This window comes from Furipterus horrens, unplaced genomic scaffold, assembly GCF_987537825.1.
Source record: "Furipterus horrens unplaced genomic scaffold, mFurHor1.1.pri manual_scaffold_17, whole genome shotgun sequence".
NCBI classification, from domain to species: Eukaryota; Metazoa; Chordata; class Mammalia; order Chiroptera; family Furipteridae; genus Furipterus; species Furipterus horrens.
Genome location: NW_028327187.1, coordinates 104,796,007 through 104,810,837, shown reverse-complemented (window position 1 = coordinate 104,810,837; position 14,831 = coordinate 104,796,007). Strand labels below are relative to the sequence as shown.

The 14,831-nt window shown below is 40.5% G+C and overlaps 1 protein-coding gene across 1 annotated transcript in view; it reads left to right on the top strand.

The window, feature by feature from the left end:
• Positions 1–2,574: 2,574 nt before the first annotated feature.
• POLA1 (DNA polymerase alpha 1, catalytic subunit) overlaps positions 2,575–14,831 on the top strand; it is a 280,884-nt gene continuing 268,627 nt past the window's right edge. The window contains exons 1-4 of the mRNA XM_090264342.1: positions 2,575–2,655; positions 7,613–7,737; positions 10,760–10,856; positions 11,798–11,878. Of these exons, the coding sequence (XP_090120468.1) occupies positions 2,631–2,655; positions 7,613–7,737; positions 10,760–10,856; positions 11,798–11,878 (328 nt within the window). The 5' untranslated portion in view covers positions 2,575–2,630. The remainder of the gene's footprint in view (positions 2,656–7,612; positions 7,738–10,759; positions 10,857–11,797; positions 11,879–14,831) is intronic.

Genomic DNA, 14,831 nt, shown 5'->3' with positions numbered 1-14,831 from the left:
GAACTGCCCTCTTTCGAAAAACAGGAGTATGGTGAAGAACTAAGTGACAGCAACAATGAAGATTTTGAAATTGAAGATGCTCAGTTTGTAAGGGATTTGATCAGCATGAGTTGAATGATTTGGCATGAGATTTGGGACTATCCAAAAAGGCTTCAGAACTCCTAGCATCAAGACTGCACGAGGATAACTTGCTTGAAAAAGAAGCGAAGGCATCCTACTTTCGATCAAGAGAAAGTGCATTTCTGCAGTACTTCCAAAGTGATGGTGGCTTTGTGTATTGTCGTAACATACATGGTTTAATGGAGGACTTGGGAATTCCAATCTATAATGCAACTGAATGGCGACTATTCATCGATAGCTCAAAGTGGAGCTTGAAATGTGTCCTCCTCCACAATGGCAGTTTATCTGGTGCAGTCCCAATTGGCCATTCAGTTTGTTATCGTGAAGGATATAAAGACATAAAGAGGGTCATTGATCTGTTGCAATATCGCAAGCACAATTGGAACATCTGTGTTGACCTTAAAATGGTCTGCTTCCTTCTTGGTCAGCAACGCGGACACACCAAGTAGCCCTGTTTCCTGTGTACGTGGGACAGCAGAGCTCATGAGAAGCATTGGGTGGAGTTGAATTGGCCTCCAAGATCTGACCTCAAACCCGGTGATCCAAACATTCTCCATGAGCCACTTGTTGATGAAAAAACAATATATTCCCACCTCTGCACATAAAACTGGGTCTCATGAAGCAATCTGTTAAAACTTTGCCAACTGAAGGAAACTGTTTCAAGTATCTCATTTTGGCATCTCCCAGCCTGTCATTTGAAAAGATAAAATACCTTAATATGTATGTTTGGTAGCAGAACTTTACTACTTGTCCACAATTTGACTTACAGTAACAATATATAGCCTTCATATGAATAAAATAACTCTAAATAAACAATATTCAGGTAATTTTTTTATTTTCCTTTGTATGCACATTTTGTATGATTTTTGAGACAACGGGAGGGTATCCTGTATCTTAAAAAGTTGATGCGATAGAGAAAAACTGGGGTCATTTTTGGATTCAGATGCCAAAAGTTAGTCAAAAACAAGTGTCAGATCTAACTCAACAAAAATTGTGTTTCCCAGTGATAGGTCTTGGCAGGGCACTGGAACTTTGAAAAACTGCTCCTATGATTCTAAGTTGCTGCCAAAGTTGAGTCCTACTGCTCTTAATTTTATAGAACCACTGCTCTAAACTTTATGAACTTTATGGCCATTTGTAAATTAATAAACCCTTATGCTGCCATCCTTGGCTAAAATTCACTATTGACTGACTATATGATTAGTGTTCTAACTCATAATTCTTTCTTAACTTTGCTCCGATACCTTTAATAATTCTCAGATGAATTCTGGTTTTCCATTCCCAAATGTGAGTTCATTTTGCTGGTTTAGAAGGTTCTGAGGCATTAGTATAGCTATTTGTCTTTGGGACAGGTTTTATTCACAATGGCAATGCATATTTATGTTAGGATCCAGGGCTCAGTTATCACAAAAGACTTGCTCATTGGTCAGTAATTCATGTTGAATCACTTGTGGGCATGGATCTAACATTGCTCTCTAGGGGACCGTGTGAGAAACATCATGCACTAGTGGGTTTGAGAAAAGGTTTCAGATACATTGGCCTTGATGGTTAAAATTACTTCTACATAAAATGGTACTCAAAGATGGTTAATTCTCATTCTAAGTTCTTGGTTTAATTATGTTCTCTTGTTAAGATAGATATACATGCAGATATCTATGTTCTTAATGTGTTAAATATTAAATGAGATACACACCTTCTATATTTTGTATCACACACAAGAATATCATGCCCTTTTTGTCTGTCATAAAAAGAACATTTTGCAGGAGTCCAGGACAGATGTCTTATAGATTACTCTATACTTTGAATACCTGTAATTATTTCTTCATGGTTAGATTCAGGCTAAACTTTTTTTTTTTTTTGGCAGGATGACTATATAGATGATGTTCCTTTTCCCAAGTGTATCACATCAGGAGGCATATGGTTGACTACCGCTTATTGGTGTTGCTACATTTGGTCTATTAGCTAAGATGGTGCGCATACCTTTATGTGGTCATATATATCAGACAGCGACTGTGTTCACACTCTGAGAAGCAATGTACCAGGCCAGACTTAAGAGTGTGCAGCCGGAGGCAGTCGCTTTCCCAGGCCCCTGGGAAACCGGTCCAACCACACCCATCCGACTGCCCGCCCGCGTCTCTTTTCCCGGAAAATCACCTCTCAGAACCAGAGAGCCCCTGTTCCAACGCACCCGTATCTTTTCCCATCAGTACGGGTGCGCCTGCGCAGCGAGTCTCCAGGCAGCTCCTTTACAGCTCCCGACCGCTTCTTCTTCCCGCTTTCCTCGGCCCCGGCTCTGCTCGAGCTTTTTTCCCTTAGTGTCCACCTCAGGTCAACAAACGCGCGCCCGCGGGAAGACCTGGGGCGGAGCACGGCGCGGCGCTACACGTCAGGGACCTTCCGGGAGGAAGTCCGCAGACTCCGGAGCCGCTGATTGGCTTTCAGGCTGGCCCCTGTATCAGCCTGGCTTCAGTTTCGGGCTCGTTGGCGCGGAATCGAGAGAGTCCGGGACTATGGCGCCGGTGAACGGCGACGACTGTGAGCTGGGGCCACGCGGGTTCCTGGGTTGGGAATGCGGCGATCGTGGCATAATCGTGGGTGGCGCGGACTAGGGGCTGGGTCACTTTTTATTTTTCCTTAGGGAGGCGCGCGCCCGGGTGGCCCCCTGGGTCTGTTTGGCGCGGATCTTGGTCGCCCAGGGTGGGGACTTATGTGACATTGGACGGGATTTCCCTGCGGGGCCGTTTGGTCCTGGCAACCCCCGCGGGGCTTTTTGTTTGGGAGGCTGCCTCACCTCTGTTACTGCGGGTCTCCACACTAGCCTTTCTTTCTTTCTTTTTTTCTTTTGCTGAGTCGTGTTCCACGTGCTGGGCACACCTTTATCAAGATTGGCCCCATCGGGTAACAGTTTTGACCGAAGGCATTTCACTACTGCCACTCACAAAAGTATGCGCTTGAGGGCTAGGATGTATGTCATCCCCGTTAAAGAAACTCCCGGGAAAATTGTTTGTAACTAAGCAGAAAAGAAACCTTTACATGCTGTCATCAGAAGGTTACAGATGCGTTTTGTCTTTTTAAATACTAAGTTTCTGCTTTATGCAGTAACAATTTTTCTTTCAAGTTCTATGGAAAGTTCTTCAAGTATTGCATAGAAATCGTGTTTACAAACTAGTCATCTCTGGTGAAGCTTTTAAAACAAAGTATCAGTTCAGCAGCCTTTCAGATGACCTATATCACTCCTTTTTCACTGGTAATCTTGTATTTCCAAAAATAGGATACAAAAGTACAAATGGCTTTGTCTGATTTCCGATTGAACAGTGTTCCACTAAAATGTAACTTAACTTAAGTGAACTTGTAACTTAATATCAGATGCTTCACTTTCTTAGCTGCAGCATCTCCCGTCACTTAAATGCATCGCCATTAATGAGAACTTGCTACCTAATCAGCTTCCTTTGCATTCATCTAGTTGTGAATCAGAGATTTAAATTTGTTCTAGCTTTTCGTCTTTTAAGACAATTTGGAGAGTTGACTAGCCTGGATTACAGATGGGATGTAGGAAGTGAGTATGGGAACAGTCTTTGCAGCCCTACATCAGTGATTTGCCACTAAGCTATTTCTTCACACTAAAAACTGTACAGCATCTGTGAACATCAAGAAATCACTCTTTGGAGGATACTGTGCAATCTTGGGACCCCTCTTAAGGCACGGTGTTAAGTGTTGTTGGAGACTTGTGACTGAAATTTTTTCTTTAGAGCAGACTAAAGATTGGTACCTGAAACACTGTTGCAGGCTAGTGTCTGTCTGCTTTTGGAGAGGATGGTGATACTTCACATGGTAATTTTGAACCAAATATTTAAACTTTTGTGATTGGATTTTTTCCCATGCTTATTCTTTTTTTGCTAACTTACTGTGTGAAGCATTGGAGACATTCCAGAAAGGGAAATCTAGGCCTTTCTTCCTCCTTAAGTATTAGGTGGGGTACCGTGACAATGGCAGTGAAAAGTTGAAAGGTCTGTAACTAGCTGTTATGTATGAAAACGGATCAGGGAGAATTTAATGATTAAATAAAGCATGTACAATAGTTCATTCATCTGTTCATTTAGCAAATATTTATTATGTACCTACTAGGCGTAGGCATTCTGCCAGGCTCTGGTGTTACGGTTTGGTGGTAGGTGAGCTGGACATGCTTTTTGTCTTCATGGAGTTGAGATCATAAACACCTAATTATATGCAGTACTGTATTGAGGCTTCCCTGAGAAAACTGCTCGGCTTTATTTTTGTTTTCTAGACACTAGTCCATGGTACTGCTAAGTGCAGGGGTGTGTGGCTGTGACTACCTGCATCTATACACACACACACATTAAATGAGCTTCTCTTATATTGCTGAGTACATAGCCAAGTGGCTTCATTTAACCCTTACTATATGAAGCAGACATAATTATCCCCATTTCACAGATGAGGACCCTGAGGTTCTGCATTAGTCTGAGTCCTTAGGGTAAGCTACAGCAAGCAACTCTAGCTAATTTTTTAAACAATTTTATTAGTTTTCTTGACCATTGGACAAATTTTTTTAAATAGAAAATTCAGACAAACAAAAAAGAAGTGACAAGCTATTGCCAATTATTTTCCATTTGTGAAGTGTAGCTAATTTAAACAGCAAAGGAATTTATTAGGATGTTGTGCTCACAGAAACTCCAGGAGCACTGGAGAGTTAGCCTGGGGGCTGCTTAGCCAGGAACCGTGATTAAAGTTGAGTCACAAAACTGGTCCAGCGAGGAGGTCGATGCCAACCCTGGGCAAGTGCTGGAGGTTATTGCTTGTTAACTTTGCAGTTTCATGTTGTAGCTAGTTAACAGCGCTGCCACTGTTGCCCCGGGTCCTTAATCCTGCAGCTGTTGCTACTTACAGACTCTTAGCCCGCCCCCTCCGCTTGTGACGCTCGCTTCTGATTTAAAGTCTGAGCAGGTGTTCCTAGTTGGTAGAGCCTGTTTTATATGCCCCTGCCCTGGCTGCACGGGTGTCCGGGAAAGAGCGTCTGCCTTTTCCGCTTCCGTAGTAGGACATGGCCTCTGTGTCCCATCAAGACATATGAGGGAAGTTTCACAAACAGGCTCAGTGTTGCTGGGCAGCTTAAACAACAGTAGGACCCGTGGCCGCGGCAGGTCAGCGAGGTCAGGCGGTGGTCTCATGTTGTCCAGTAAGTGGCAGAATCCCCCATGGTCCCACTCACTCTACACTCTCACGTCTTCCCTTCCACACTGCCCTTTTCTCGGTTTCTGAATACGCCTTGCATTTTCATCCCTTTGTAATTGGGCTCATCATGCCTTTTCCTCTGCTTGCACCGCTTTTTACCCTGTACTCCGGTAGTGAAATTCTACTCCTCTTTCTGGGTCTGTGTTGGAAAACTTTTCCTGGGAAGCCTTCCCTGATTTCCCAGGCAAAATTAACAGCTCCCTTTTCTACATTTCCTCAGTATCATGTTCTTACCTTTTTTTTTTTTTTTCTAGTTTTTTTTTTTGTTTGTTTGTTTTTTAATTTTATTTTTTGGTTATTCAATTACAGTTGTCCCGTTTTTCCCCCATTGCTCCCCCCTCCCAGCCCATCCCTTCTCCCACAATCATATCCCTCCCCGTTGTCCATGTCCATGAGTCATTTATACATGTTCCTTGACTAGACCCTTCCCTTACTTATCCCCCTTCTCTCCCTCTCCCCTCCTCCCTACTGACTACTATTCTAGTCTTTGCCTGTTTACTTCGTTTGTTTGTGTTGCTCTTTAGTTTCCTGTATTGGGTGATATCATATGGTATTTTGCTTTCTTTGCCTGGCTTATTTCACTAAGCATAATTCTTACCTTTTATATGGCACCCTGTTTATATGATGGGAGCCTCAAGTCCTTTTGCTTTACTTGACTGTGAGCCCTTCGAGGACAGGCGACCCTGTCATATTTGTAATTGCACACCCTAGCCCTGTAGAGCGATACATTGTTGCCTGTGCAGTAAGTCTGTTTGTAGCCTATAGATTTTGTCAAGTTAATCTAGAGGAGTCAAGAGTGTTGAAGTGAACACATGGAGGCCTACTTTTCACTCGTAGTGGTCATGTTTAGTAATCTCTGAAACTGTTTCATGTAGGCCTGCTTATGATTTTTTGAAATCATTTGAGTGACACCCAAGATTTTGTGACTGTCATCATTAAGTACCTGCATTCCTTAACTTTTACTTAATGCCTTTCTGAAAATGGATTTAAAAGTCAAATGTGAAAGTTAAACAATAGACTGTGATGTTATAAAGAGATTACATTTCTAGGAAGCTAGAAGAAATAAGATCTCTAATTAGGTTTCACTTTTGAGATACGGTTTTCAATAGTTTATTGCCAGCATTTGGTACATGTTCTTTAAATTGCATCTTCTATTTCAGTCAGATACTTAGTCAAACTGCTTAATGTTGTTAAGAATTTTGCAGTGGGGTTGGAGCTTTCAGGATGCCTCTTATCAGTGCTTTTCCTTTTCTGTGCCTACTACTTTTAATGAAATAACTAGCATCAAATACAATAAAATTCCTAATCTCACAGGCATAGATGGCAAACATGGTAAGCCTAAACTCATGGCTGGCAGGCAGTACTGTCTTGCTTGGCTTGGTTATTCATCAGCTGGCATATGAAAGTCCTAATTCTGTGGATGAAACTTTTTCAGTATGTATATGAGGTGGTCAGTTTTTAATGACCAAAAACACGAATAATTCAGAAGCTGAATGAACACAGAAGCCCTTTGGCATTTCAGTAATTTTTGACAAAACATGTTAACCTTTGTAGTTTGTCATTATCATCATATAATGTCATAAGCAACTAAGTGAGGCCCGGAAATCAGTGACAGAGTCAAGAATCTTTTCAGAGTTATCTTTGTTAAATTCTCCCAATCCCCAATTTAGCCCTCTTTTGAAATTCCAGGTAGTTTATCTGAACCTCTGTTAGGCCATGCATGACTTCTAAAGATTGTTTTAGAGGTAGTTGCTACTTATCTCCCATCTTACATTTTGAATTCTCTGAGTATGGGGATCATATTTTTTTGATCTTTGTCTCTCTCAGAGCAGCTAGTACTTTGCAAAGAGCAGGTGCTCCTTAAACTGTCAAGTATTACTTAATAGAATACAACTCTTTTATAACTCTGCTAGGCCCCTCGTTTCTAATGGAAAAAATATGGACTACCAGTTGATCTCCCTTCTCTAGTGTCTCTGGAAGACAGCAGGTGATTTTGGAATTTGTTTTTCTTTGGAGGAAAAAAAAATAACAGTTGCTTCCATTGTTTCAGCTGTATCTTAGAGAAAATTTCTGAAGAGTCACAGGAGCTGCAGAGTCAGCCATGAACTTGGTGTGCTATTTATATGCGTCCATTGTGTTATATTGAAATCGTGTATTACTATTGGCTAGAAGTGTTCCTTTATTTTTGAGGGAAGATGGCTGACAATTTTGTAACATCTCATGTAAATTTTTTTTTTTCCAGCTATGTCAGATTCGGGAAGTTTAGTAGCCTCTCGATCCCGGCGAGAAAAGAAAGCAAAGAAAGGGCGCCAGGAAGCTCTAGAAAGACTGAAAAAGACTAAAGCTGGTGAGAAGTATAAATATGAAGTAAGTAACCATTTTTTCTGTTTCTTTTTCCTCTTGTGCTTCATCTAATTCATAGTCTTTGCAGATGTTTCAAGCTTGTTGTAATGCTAATTTCTTAATACTGAACAAACAAGGGCATGAGGTAGATGTACAGGTTATGGAGACCACTTGACCCTTAAAGTTCCCGTAATGAAACTAGCTATATGGTTTTTTTTTAAGCATACTGCGTCTCTGGTAAGTCTCATGGCTTTGTTTGGAGGACCTTAGAGGTGCTTTTGCTTCACCCTTAAGGTACTGAGCAGTCCTCTACTTATCCTTGGAGAGAATTATGTTTCCTAATTGCATTTGCAAGGAGAGTGGCAGTGGAGACTTGGACCTGTGCCCCGATGTAAGATTGAATGCCATGACATTTTGGCTGTTTCCCTGCTATTTATGGCCTGTACGTAAAAGCAGAGGGGCTACCATCGGCACAATATTGTCTGGCTTCACCTTCAACACGTTTGCTGAGTATCTTTAACTGCTTCAGAGCCAGGAAGTGATTAATTAGTATTAGACAATAACAACAACTAATGTACTTTTTTTTTTTGCTAACACTATTCTAAGTGCTTTTACAAATATGTTCATTTATTTAATTTTCTAACAACCGTATCAAGTGAGATACTATGGTTAACAGCATTTTGCAGCTGAGATATCTGAGGTCACAGTGGCAGAGCCTTGATTTGAACCCAAACTTCAGAATATGATGTTTAACTGTGGCCCATACTGTACTGGGCAATTAGGCAAGCAGAAGAGGGTTTTTGTCATTTGGCATCAGTCATCCCAGGTAAGTAAATCAACCAGATCGGAAAGGGCTACTAAAATATTACAGTGAAGCAGAAGTAAAGCATTTTTAATGTGAGTACTTCTATAAAGGAGTTCTGTGGGGCATTTCAGATGTTGACATAATGTGACTGATTTCCTTTTAATCACTGATGTTAATTGCATGGCTCTAAGAGTTCATGCTGAGCAGTAGCGATGTTTTTAGAGAGAAAGTAGAAATGACTTGTTACTCAAAATGACTTTTAAGAATAGTTTTCTGGTATCTTTTTATAGTGTATAAGCGAGGTGCTTAAATAAGAGACAGAATATGCCTCGTAGACTTCAACCAACAAAAAGTTATCTATTCCCTCCAAAAAAAAACCCCAAATTGGTCTGCACAGTAGTATTAATTGGACTAGTTTGTGTCTGGGTTGTCAAAAACTTAATCTGGTAGGGCAGGTTGTTTCTGTTATCAGATGGTGGAAGGCCAAATCAATATTTGTCAGTGATCCCTGTAGGATAGATTACACAGGAAGTGAAAACTAAGCCTGGTCTTGTAATTATTATAAGCCTTGTAGGTGTGGCAGAAATCCAGTCAGCTCTGCCCATTGTGCTCTCAAAGCTCTGTGTGCAAGTGTTTTTTTCCTAGGGTTTTAGCTTCTCGGGTGGGGTTAGTTGTTTTCTCCACCCCCACTTGATCGGGCAGGATTTTCGAGAGAAGGGAGGCATTTTTAGAGACATCCGAGTTCTTGCTAACCAGCCTACTGAGTCCTCATCTGGGAAGCCGATGGCCTGTCACCTCGGCAGCTGCAGCAGGGGCGCATGTCTGTTCTGTTTGTTGCTTAAACTGTGCTGAGGTGGTCTGCTGTGTTCACAGCCGTAGTTCATGGTGCTCTGGCGCTCTGGCAGTCAGAGTGCCTGTGTCATTGGGGGACTAGCCCCTCTCCGGACTTGCTCTCCAAGGAGCTCAGTGGTTTTTTTTTTAATGGAAGTATAATTATTATACAATATTATATTACTTTCAGGTGTACAGCATAGTGATTCAACTTTATAGACATTATGATATGATCACCACAAGAAGTCTAATAACCGTTCAACCAAATATAATTCAAAAGGGAAATTATCCCTCCTCTATCCCCTGCAAAAAGTTTGCAAAACACTACATTCTATAGGCACGCTAGAAATGTACCTGTAGTGCACATTTTGAATGACTATTTGAGTTTGTTACCATACAAAGCTGATACAATATTACTACTTATATCCCCTATGCTGTGCACTACAGCCCCGTGACTTACTTATTTTATGCCTGAAAGTTTGTAACTCTTAGTCCGCTTCACCCGTTTTGTTTACCCCCGTCCCTGCACCTGGCAACCATCATCAGTCTGTTCTCTGTGAGTCCGGTCTTGTTTTCTTTTCTTTTTAAAAAGCTTCCACACATGAGTGAAGTCATATGGTATCCATCTTTCTCTGTCTTATTTCACTCAGCATGAACACCCTCAAGTCACTCAGTGCTGTTCCAAATGGCAACATTTCATTCTTTTTATTGCTGAGTAAGATTCCATTGTATACATAGACCACTGTTTACCCATTTGTCTGTGGATGGACACTTAGGTTGCTTCCAGCGGCTCTGTGTGTGTCTCTCTGCAGTCTCAAGACCCTGGAATGGTGGGGCATCAGTGGCAAGTCAAACAGGGATTACTCAAAAACCATTTCTAGTGTATCTGTGGGATATATAGAGTATGCTTTTCTAACTTTTGGGGAGTGATAGAAAGTTGGGGTTTTTCCTTTTGAATTCTATTTAGTTGGTTTAACAGTTATTAAAGTTATTTGCAGGGCAACATCAGCTAGTGGAGAGGGAGGTGACGTGCCTTCTAGGTTTGCTAAGTACAGGAGAAACCAGTCTAGAAATTCTAAGTGAATAATCCCCAAAGCAGCTAATGAAGAATTGGCTATAATTCAGTTTGTTTTTTATGAAGTAGATGAGTAATTGATGGTGTGACAAGTGTATTATGCTAATGGAATCATTTAATATCTTATGTTAACACCCACCTAAAAGGAATACTAAGCTAATTGATGCCTATTTAAGGAAAACCCTGCAGTGGTGTTGAATGTCAGAACTCATGATTTGGTTGCAGCTACTCCTTCAGGCTGCGATTCCAATTTCAATTTTGACAATTTTTTGTTCATCAGAATTATTTAACACTTTCACTCCATTTGAAGCTTTCTCAAACTTGTATGATGGCAGGTTGAGGACTTCACAAGTGTTTATGAAGAGGTTGATGAAGAACAGTATTCAAAGCTGGTTCAGGCACGCCAGGATGATGACTGGATCGTGGATGATGGTACGTGGGAAGAAACTGCCTGCCAGGCACTGTCTTGGTTGTGTTTTGTACTGCTTTGCATTGGCAGACACAAGGCTCTGTTAAGATCATACCTTTGGTTTGGGTGTATTTGAGGGTGTGGAAGCAGAACAATAGAAAATTTATTTGGGGACATTTTGGAGAATCCAGGCACATTACTCAGGATAAACTGGGAGGAACCATGTCCTTATGCAGTAGCCCCACATAGTGCGGGGCTAAGAAAACTATCTTGCTCACAGAATGGCTGTGAGGAGTACACAAGGCTGTGTGTGTGAGCACTACCATGGGCAGTGGAAAGCAGTGGGCAGTGGTCCGTGTGTTCTTCTGCTCCTTATAGAAAGCTTGAGGCTCCTGCTGGTGTGGTGTGACTTCTTGGGCATTGACTGAGGTGCTTTTCTGGGCTTGTGATCTTCATTCTTTTTCATGTAAAACTACTATGAAGCACATGTGTGGCACACTTTGATCCTGTGGGCCAAATCATTTCTCTAGCTGACCTAGGATGGTATAGGCATACATAGAGAGATTGCAGGTCTGGTTTCAGGCTACTGTAATAAAATGAGTATTGCAATAAAGAGAGCCATAATCTTTTTGCTGGTGAAGGGTCTTGCCTTCGCTTTGTAAAAAAAAAAAAAAGCAACATTGGGGAAGTACAGTAAAGCGAAGCACAATAAAACACAGGATGTCTGTATACTATATGTATATCTTTGGTTTTGAGTCAGAAAACTTGTGAATGCTGTGCTTTTTCAGATACACACACACAAAACAGGGTTTTGCTGCACTTAAAAATGGCACAGGCCAGGAGAGCATCTGAGTGGGTATAAAGGTTATTTATTTGTTTATTTTTCGGTTTGGTTTGGTCATGGCTAAAATATTATTGGCCACTTTTCGAAACTTGATCCCAAGATTCCATTTTGTTCCTGCAGATGGTATTGGCTATGTGGAGGATGGCCGAGAGATCTTTGATGATGACCTTGAGGATGATGCCCTTGAGTCCCGTGGAATAGGTACCTAACATTTTCTTTTCCAGACAGCACCCTTTTGACATTTAAAGAACTGTTTAAAATTTGAGATGATTTGGTACTTTGATGTTGTTTTCTTTAAGGGAAGAGGACCTACCACAATTGTTTTTAGGTATAGAAAATGTTCTGTTATTGAGAGGAGCATAGTTATGTAGAAAATTTAATATAGAAAGCAGAAACACCACAAGGAAATGAAGTTTCGTGTCTCTGGTGTCCAAAGAGTTTGATCTTTCACTTATTTTAGAATTTTCAGTCGTCATTTTAGACTTCCTGATTCTGATAAGTGATATCTTTTTAATTCCTGCTGAAGTAATGTACTTAGCATTTTAGCCTTTTGATATTAGTAAAGTAACACAACAAGGTTCAAAACTTAGAGTAATCAACTTGTTTTGCTTAATTCAAATTTAAAATGATAATGAATGGATGTGTCCAATTTTCTTAGCTACACAATCACTGGCAAACTTTTTTTTTTTTTTTTGAGTAAACAAGCTTTATTATAGTTCCTGTCAGAAGAGAAGGAATAATTCTCTTCAGTATTGTTTCTTTGCTTTAGTTCATTATCAGCAAACTATGGCCCACTCACCACCGGTTTATCTTTAAAGAACTTTATTAAGATAGAATTCACATGCTGTACAATTCACCTATTTAAAGTGTACATACAGCCCTGACCAGTGTAGCTCAGTTGGCTGGGCATTGTCCTGCAAAGCGAAAGGTCGCCAGTTTGATTCCTGGTCAGGTTACATACCACGTCAGGGCATGTATGAGAGACAGTTCATCGATGTTTCCCTCCCTCTCTTTCTTCGTCCCTTCCCCTCTCTCTAAAAAAAAAAAATAATAATAATAAAGTTTAAAGTAAACATATATTTCAGTGGTTTTTAATATACTTACAGAGCTATGTGGCTGTCACCACAACTTCCCATTTTCATCACTCCAGGAGGAAATGAGGTAGCCCTTGATCTAAGGCTGGTTTTTACATTTTTAAAGAATGTTAAAGAGAGAGAGAGAAAGGAAAGAAGAATATGGAACAGTGCAAGAGAGACATATGTGGCTGCAAAGTCTAAATTCTGTGCCACCTTGCCCTTTTCAGAGTGTCTGGACCCTAATTTGAAGATTAACATTTTGCGACATTTGTTTACTTTCTCTCTTTTCCCTTTTCCTAGCCACATACAGAGACTTTATTTTTGGTGAATTTACTGAAAGTAAGTTGTAGACACCATGACACTTCACCTGTACATGCTTCTGCAGTGACCTCCTAACAACAAGGACACTTGTCTACCTAGCCACAATACCGTTCTCGTGATGCTATCTAATGGGATGTCCGTAGTAAGATTTCCCCAGTTGGCCCAATAATGTCTTTCGTAGCTGTTGTTTTAAATGCAGACTCCACTTTAGTTTTCCTGTCTCTTCAGTTTTATTTAGTATAGAATGGCACTACCCAGGCCTCTTCTCCTTGACTTTTTTTTTTTTTTTTTTTGTCTTTTATGACTTTTTTTTTTAAACAATTTTATTTATTTATATACTTATATACTTATTTATTTTTAGAGAGAGGGGAAAGGAGAAAGAGAGGGAAAGAAACATCACTGTGGTTGCCTCTCACGCGCCCCCAACTGGGGATCTGACGTCCAACCTAGTCATGTGTCATGACTGGGAATTGACCGGCGACACTTGGTTCACAGGCCGACACTCAATCCACTGAGCCACAGCAGACAGGGCTTTTTATGACATTTTTAAAGAGACCAGGCTGGTGGTTTTGTTGAACGTCTCAGAATCTGGGATTTGCATGATTGCTTCTTCGTGCTTGGAGTCCGTTTAAATATTTTGGCAAAAATACGATATAGATGAAGTTGTGTCCTTTTCATCGATTATACCAGGGCACATAGTGTCAGTTTGTCCCAGTATTAGTGATACTAAGTTTGATCTCTTGGTTAAGATGATGTTTGTCATATCTCTGCCTTGTAAAACTACCTTTCTGCCTTTGTAATTGATGCAAATATGGGTTGATAATTTGAGACCTCATGTATATCCCTTTTCCCCACCAAATTTCACCCAGTACTTTCAGTATCTATTGATGATCCAATCTCTCCTTTTTAAAATGAACACTTCAGCCCTGGCCTGGTAGCTCAGTTGGTTAGAGCAGTGTCCTGATATGTCAAGGTTGCCCATTTAATCTCTGGTCAGGGCACATACAAGAAGCAACCAGTTGAATGCAGAAGTAAGTGAAACAAGAAAATTGATTTTTCTCTAAGGAAAATAATAAAAAGATTTAAAATGATCACTTCAAACTCATGGGTTTAAATAAACTACTGTTATAGTTCAGTATCTATTATTATCATTTTTTTGATGTTCAAATAATCCCATATTTGGCCATGGGATCCCCTGTGAGCAGCCTCTCGAATCCTTTTCACATGGCCCCATCGGTTTTTAAACATTTCCTTGCTTTCTGGTGACAAGATGTTCCAGGTTCTACTTGTATTATTCCTGTCTCAGACCTGGAATTCATCATTTCCCCCAAGAATCATGGTTCTTTTTAGTGGAGAATGGCATTGAGATCTGGGGGATGAATGTGCTCATTGCCACTGCCATATAATGGTTTCTAGGTCCTTCCAGTGAACGGAGCTAGAAGATTTGATATCTATGTGTGTCGTGAGTCTGTAGTGATACTTTCCATTGAAACCCAACCCCACGGGGTTTTTCTTCATCTTTCCCAATTCTCTATTTGTATCTACCTTCACGCTCAGTGAAAACCCTTGTCTTTTGAAATGCATACAAAATACTATTGGAAATTTTAGAATCACTAAAACAATACCTCTACTAACAACCTTTCTAAATAAAATTTATAATTTATCTGCGGTTTTATTTAGTTTTGGCGTATATCCTACTAAATACAGTCAGAGTATTGTGTTCAGAAGGTGTACAAAGTAATTTTTTGCATGCTATA